Below are 7,599 nucleotides of genomic sequence, written 5' to 3' on the forward strand. Positions count from 1 at the left end.
ACTCCAGCCACACCCTTGCCCCTATCCCTGGTGCGTATTATGCGTCTCTGTGTTTCTTTCTGGTCCATTGTCTTCTACTGTCTACAAACTGGTAACAATGAGGCCCCAAGGGGAGAGCAGAGCTGGGAGGATGGGGCTGTGCTAATCTTGCCCCTTTTAAGATGTACTCAACCCTGGCTTCATATTAGCATGCTGAGGCAATTTGCAAATACATGTTTTGTGCCCTTTTACCACAGATTCCACTTCCAGTAGTTAGCATGGACTCAACCTTCATATTGTTTAAGGTACCCAAGTTGATTCTAATTTGTATCCAGCATTGAGCGTCAAGCCTCTGTGTCTTCTGTTTCTGAGAGCTGAGCTTAGCCTGTGATCCACAGGGAGGTGAGGGGGCTGTGCTCACTATGGGGTTTGATCAGGGATGGGTCTGTGTCCTGAAGGGAAGCATAGTCCAGTCCAGCTCCCCACTGCTGCAGGGTGTCCGGTAGGGGAACAAGTTCTGAAGAAAAGGGTGAAAAACTCAGTTAGTCTTTGTGTAGGAATATATTATTCTTGCATCCCCCTGGTGCAGTGGGCTGTCTCTCCACATACTGAGGTCTTCCCTGTGGGCGTGGTTGTGGCACAGAAAGGAATGTGTTGTTTCCAAGCATTAAACAACATATTTTTGACTTTCAGATTTGACTTTTAAAGAATTAATTGTATTGACTGAGAGAGAAGCTCAGAAGAGGAAGAAGAAAGAAAAGGAGTCAAGAATGGCTCTTCCTCAGGTAAAGTGATATGCTCAGTGGATTGTTTTGTCTCCTTCCTTTTTGAAATGCAGGGCATTGGAGTTGCAAATCTTTGAGTCTGAAGTGTCCTGCCTGACACATTTGACACATTTGCTTGCACTCACCCATGCCTTCCCTCAGTCCTGCTCATCTGCACTTAGATTCCAGATCTTACGGTGACCCAGTGACATGAGCTTGGGAAGAGGCTGCACTGGGCATGGTCCTGGGAAGGGCTCACACCCAGACATGGATGGAAATGTGTGTGCTTATATGATTATTTTTTATTTATTTATTTTTTTTGAGACGGAGCCTTGCTCTGTTGCCAGGCTGGAGTGCAGTGGCACCATCTCGGCTCACTGCACCTTCCACCTCCCAAGTTCAAGCAGTTCTGCATCAGTCTACCCAGTAGCTGGGACTACAGGTGCACGCCACCATGCCCATCTAATTTTTGCATTTTTAGTAGAGGTGGGATTTCACCGTGTTGGCTAGGATGGTCTTGGTCTCTTGACCTCATGATCCACCCACCTTGGCCTCCCAAGGTGCTGAGATAAAGGCGTGAGCCACCACACCCAGCCTATTTTATGCATTTCCAAGTTAATCTTGAACTTGCTTCAAGTTTCCTCAGGCAACCCTCTGTCAGTGTACTTTTTGTGCTATGCAGTGTACTTTTTGTGCTATGGTTTGAATGATGGTATTCTCTCCAATATTCATGTAGAAAATCCTTGTTGCAATAGGATTAAAAGGTGTTCTTTAGGAGGTGATTAAGCCTCTAGGGCTCTGCACTTACCAGTGGAATTAGGACCATTTCTAATTATAAGAGACCTCCACATTGAAGGGAGTGCTCCCTTAGTTTTCTGCCTTCCATAATGTGAGGACACAGTATTCATTTCTGTCCCCAGAAGACTTAGCAACAAGGAATGAGACCCTCCTTCAAGGAATGAGGCCCTCACCACACAACCAACTTACTGGCACCTTCATCTTGGTCATCCTTGTTTGACAACTATGAGAAATAAATTTGTTGTTTATACATTAGCATCTAAAGCGTTTTGTTATAGCAGCACAAACTAAGATAGAAATTAGTACCAGAAGTAGGGTATTGCTATAATAACTAAAAATGTGAAGCAGCTTTGGAAATGAGTAATGCATAGATATTGGCACACTTATAAAGTGAATTCTGAAAAAAGCCGGTTTTGCCATGAGCAGAGCATTAAAGACAATTCTGGTGAGGGCTCAAAAGAGGAGAGCTGTAGAGAAATCCTCAGTCTTAGAGATGATCTAAGTGGTTGTGATCAGAATGTTGGTAGGAATGCAGACAGTAAAGGCAATTCTTATGAGGTGTCATGGAAATGAGGAATATTTACTGGAAACTGGAGCAAAGGCTATCTTTGTAACAAAGTAGCAGCAAGGAATTTGACTAGATTATGTCCATATCCCAGTACTTTGTGGAAAGCAGAATTTAAGAATGATGAACTAAGATATTTGGCAGAAAAAAATCTCAAAGCAAATTGTTCAAGTTGTGGCTTGGCTTCTCCAAACTGTTTATAGTAAAATGCAAGAAGAGACACATGAGTTAAAGACTTAATTACAAATCAAAGGAGAAACCCAATGTGAAAATTTGGAAAATTCTCGACCTGGTCATGTACAGAATTAAAAGTGTGTTTAAGAGAGAAAACCAAGGGAGGTGTAGCCAAGCAATGTTTCATAGGATTAGTATGGATAGAAATAAGCCAGGTCCTGATTATCAAGACAATGGGAGAATGACCCCAAAGGCATTTTAAAGATCTTTGAGACTGCTGTGCCCATTATAGGTCCAGAGTGCCAGGTCCTTGAGGACAGAGTAGTTTCAAGTGAGGGGCCTAGGGTCCCCTTTGGACCTTGGAACCCTGATACCTCAGGTCTGTGATCTCTATATTTCAGAGCAGTGCTCCTTGGCTACCCCAGCTGTGGTTCAGGTGGGCCCAAGTGCTACTCTAGCCACCACCACGGAGGACACACACAAATTGTAAACCTTGGCAGCATCCACACAGTGCTAACTGCAAGTGTGCAGAGGGCATGAGTTGTGGACCCATGGCAATGTCCACCTAGATTTCAAGGAATGCCTCAGAGATCCTTGGAGCCCAGGCACAGAAATGCCATAGGGGTGAGGCTGCCACAGAAAGTCCCCACTAGGGCCATGCTGAGTCGACCCATGGAGTTGAGACCACCTCATAGGGTCCCCATCAGAGCCATGTGAAGCAAAGCCATGGAGGAAGTGCCAACTCAGAGTCCCTATTAGGATAAGGTCGAATAGAGCCCTGGGAGCAGGGTCACCCCTGAGACCCCAGAACTGTAGAGTCACTGGTATGTAGCTTGGGAGAGCTACAGGGACTCGACCACAGTGTGTAAGAACTTCCACGTGGGATGATCCCAACAAAACTATTGGGGCAGGGATCCCCAAGACACTGGGGACCCTACCTCTTCTCCAGAATGTCTAGAAGGTGGGTCATGGAGTCAAAGAAGATTATTGTCAAGCCTTAGTATTTAATGTGTGTGCCCTGTTGGGTTTCAGACTTACATGGGAACAGCTATCTCTTCTTTCCTGTTTCTCCCTTTTGGAATTGAAATATCTAACCTGTGTCTGCCCCATCATTGTATTTTGGAAGCACATAACTCATTTGATTTCACAGGTTCACAACTGGAGAGGAGTTTGCCTCCAGATGAAACACCTTTGAGTCTCACCCATATCTGATTTAGATTGTAGTTAGATGCAGCTCTGGACTATAGACTTTTGAATTGGTACTAGAAAAAGTTAAGGCTTTGGGAGCCATTGGGATGGAATGTATTTTGTATGTGAGAAGTACATGAATTTGGGGGGAGGCAGGGATGGAATGCTATGGTCTGAGTGTTTTTCTCTCCACAGTTTTATGTTCACTTAATCCCTAATGCCCAATCTCCAAGAATTACGAGGTGTGGCCTTTAGGAGGAGATTGGATCGGGAGGGGTCTGCCTTTATCAATGGTATATGGTGTTCTTTTCAATGAGACATCAAAAGGCTTATTCTAGGGAATTCACTGCTTTTTGCCCCTCTCTCCCTTCTGCCGTGTGGGGACACAGCGTTCCTCACCTCCAGAGGATGCAGCAACAAGACATCATCTTCGAAGCAGGGATCAGCCCTCAGTAGACATCAGTCCTGCTGACACCTTGATCTTGGATTTCCCAGCCAGCAGAATCATGAGAAATACATCTCTATTGTTCATAAATTAGTCTCTTTTATTTTGTTATAGCTGCACAGAAACACTAGGACATATTCTGTTATGTAACTCTTGGATTCTGTTGATTCAACTCTAATTTTTAGACATCTGGGTTCAGGTGCTTGTTGCGCTGTTGGCAGGTTGTTGACCTAGGTGAGTTTCTTAGCCTGTCTGTGACACAGTTGTCTTCTAGTAAAATGAGAAGAAATATTTCTGTCCTAGGTTATTATGTCATCATTTGAGTTAGAACATGTAAAGCCTTTGGAGTACATGGGGAGTGCTCCAAAACTTTAGTCCTTGCTGTTGTTCTTGTCATCAGTTTTTAGTTTCTGACCTTTCTTTAAAGCCACTAAGAACACTGTCGTCTCTGAAGGCACCACTTGTATTCTAGCTCATCTGGACACCTCACTTGGTGTAACAAATATAATATCTAAAACTTTCATAGGGATAACCATGTGTTTATTTCTTATTTTGTCCTCAGAAGTGAGAAATGTGCACTGATGTAGATAAAATCCTAATCTCCTATTGAATTTTATAAAACCCAAAATTGGCCGGGCGCGGTGGCTCAAGCCTGTAATCCCAGCACTTTGGGAGGCCGAGATGGGCGGATCACGAGGTCAGGAGATCGAGACCATCCTGACTATCACGGTGAAACCCCGTCTCTACTAAAAATACAAAAACTAGCCGGGCGAGGTGGCGGGCGCCTGTAGTCCCAGCTACTCGGGAGGCTGAGGCAGGAGAATGGCGTAAACCCAGGAGGCGGAGCTTGCAGTGAGCTGAGATCCGGCCACTGCACTCCAGTCTGGGCGACAGAGCGAGACTCCGCCTCAAAAAAAAAAAAATAAAATAAAATAAAATAAAACCCAAAATTAGGGACACATGATTATCTCACAGATGCTTTTAATGGATATGTCAAAACACACACTTCAATCAAATTGATGTGACAGTTCTTTCCTCTTCTCATTTTATGTAAAGATAAGAGCTCACCTGTTGCTCATCTTGAAATGTGTTTTTCATTTCAGGGATCTTTGACATTCAGGGATGTGGCCATAGAATTCTCTCAGGAGGAGTGGAAATGCCTGGACCCTATTCAGAAAGCTTTATACAGGGACGTGATGTTGGAGAACTACAGGAACCTGGGCTTCCTGGGTGAGGATAATTTTCCTCTAGAAGTTAGGATCTTCTCTTGTGCATTTTTGTACTTTCCTTATTGTGTTTCTTGGGAGGCCCTACATTATTTGACAGAGATTGAAGCCTTGTTGATTCACAAATAAAAAGCTTCATGGATGTTCTGCTTCCTTCTTTGTACGTTAGTGGTGGTTCCAGAGCTGAGGTACATATAAAACCTTATGGCAGAGTTAATATATCCAATTCCCTGTTCCTGTTTTCTATCCCTGTGGTTTTTTTTTTTTTTTTGACACAGTCTCAGTCTGTCACCCAGGCTGGAATGCAGTGGTGTGATCTCGGCACACTGCAACCTTAGCTTCTTGGGATCAAGCCATCCTCCCACCTTAGCCTCCTAAGTAGCTGGGACTATGGGTGTGCAACACCATGCCCAGGTAGAGACAGGGTTTCACTCTGTTGCGCAGGCTGATCTTGAACTCCTGTGCTGAAGCCATCTTCCCGTCTTGGCCTCCGAAAGTGCTGAGATTACAGGCTTGAGCCAGTACGCTTGGCCTATCCCTGTGTTTTTGATTCAGTATTTCTTGGGAGAGAGCTAGATATCTGCATCTTATAGTGTTCCCTAAACATTCAGAAGGAGGCAATCAATGGATGAGTTTGTGAAATATTTTATAGATTCAACTGCAGTGTTTTCTCATCTCCCTAAACATTAGGCTGGGTTCTGGAAAAACCATGGGACATCATCTTTCTTTTTTTTATAAGCAGGACTCTGTCTTCCTGACCTGAATATTATCTCCATGTTGGAGCAAGGGAAAGAGCCCTGGACTGTGGTGAGCCAAGTGAAAATAGCAAGGAACCCAAACTGGGGGGAATGCATGAAAGGCGTGATCACAGGTAAGAGCTCAGATGGGCACAATGGAAGCAGCATGATGAAATTGTGTGTGTAAAACTCTGCAAGTGGGAGAGTTCTGTGGGGAAACAAATTTGATTTTCTGTGAGCTCCAAAATTTTTCTTCTTTCCTGCTTATCACTTTGCTCTCCAGACACGTATAAGTTTACGCTTTCACTCTCCACGGGTTGCTGCAGCTCAAACAGAGCAAAGGACAAGACTGTTAGGATGAACCACAGTGTCATCTGAATTCTCTGAACTCTGATGCTTTGACTCTGTGGCATGGGAAGGGCCTTTTCAAAGAAGTCTCTTTCCCGTGTGGTCTCTTCTCCTGTTCTTGATTCCGTCTGATCCTCAGTTCTCTGATCCATATAGATTAGAGCTGAGGGCTCCGTAGTCCTGATGTCTGGAGCTTTTCTGGTTCCACCTCATTTCGTATACTTGAAAGTGCTGGTCAGGAGATGGGGAAACACTGGTTGCCCTTCCTTTGAAGCTGAGGTCCTAGAACTACACGGGACTGTCTTCAGCCCTCTTCCTGTTCAGGTCCCTCAGCCATTTTCTTAGTTCTTCTTTGGACACTCTTCTTGGGTACGTGACGGGAATGAGTTGGGTGTCCTGAGATTGTTACATGGAAGAATTGTAAAGACAGTTGACACAAAGATCCTCTCTTTATACTTAGTCCTGCGCAGGGAGCATATCTCTGTCTTCACACTTAGTGTGGGAACCACTGCTCATGCCACACTTTTCTTCTCCAGTATTTTTGTTTACAGTGAGTACGACTTTGATCTTGAGGAAGCTAATGAAGTTGAATGAGGCTTATTTTTTTTTAAGTCCACAAAGTTCGTTTTAAGCAGCCATTGCTTTCATGTGATGCACTTTCATGTATTATAAATGAACTTTGTTTTTATTTATGTAACAATCAGTTCCATAGTTTTGAGGATACTCAGTTTTCTTTGTTTTATGTTTCTATGTGTGGTAGTGTTGTGTTGGGGAATGCATATTGTGTTATGTATTTTACAAGATTTCCTTCTCTAGTACAGATGGTATAGCTCAGCAGCAGTTTCCCTAAAACTTACACAAACTCCACAGTGTTGTGTTGACAGTTTCAGTCATTGCTTTTACTTCTGTTTCACCTGACTTCATTCCTACTATGAAAGTATATGTTTGTCAATTAAATTGATTACAGTTTTTAAGTTGGAAATTTTTAATATCTTGAACATAATTTTTTAAGTTACTATCTTAATTGTGGAAATACCATTTAATAGATTGATCATTCTTTGTTATATAACATACATTGCTTTTCTGTAATAAGTTTCAGTTTCCTAAATATAGCTTGCTGAGTGTTCAAATTGCACTGTTTTTTTCTTTCTTGGAACAAATACTATATTATAATGACTATTCTCCTGTCTACATTCATGTCCATCATGTTATACTGAATCATTATTTAAAAATCTAACTTTATTTTACGCTTAGCACGTTTCTTACACTTCAGGGGCTTCTCTACTATTTATAAAACCTATATATTTTTTTCATGATGCTCAAGCAATGAAGAATAAATTCTCTTAAAAACTTGTATTGGCCATCCTGGCTAACA

The 7,599-nt window shown here is 42.9% G+C and overlaps 1 protein-coding gene across 1 annotated transcript in view; it reads left to right on the top strand.

The window, feature by feature from the left end:
- Positions 1 to 671: 671 nt before the first annotated feature.
- The window catches only part of LOC105514836, an 87,553-nt gene continuing 80,625 nt past the window's right edge, over positions 672 to 7,599 (top strand). The window contains exons 1-3 of the mRNA XM_011946493.1: positions 672 to 764; positions 5,017 to 5,143; positions 5,882 to 6,010. Coding sequence (XP_011801883.1) covers positions 750 to 764; positions 5,017 to 5,143; positions 5,882 to 6,010 — 271 coding nt within the window. The 5' untranslated portion in view covers positions 672 to 749. The remainder of the gene's footprint in view (positions 765 to 5,016; positions 5,144 to 5,881; positions 6,011 to 7,599) is intronic.

Source organism: Colobus angolensis, unplaced genomic scaffold (genome assembly GCF_000951035.1).
Source record: "Colobus angolensis palliatus isolate OR3802 unplaced genomic scaffold, Cang.pa_1.0 Scaffold25, whole genome shotgun sequence".
In the NCBI taxonomy this organism is placed as follows: domain Eukaryota; kingdom Metazoa; phylum Chordata; class Mammalia; order Primates; family Cercopithecidae; genus Colobus; species Colobus angolensis.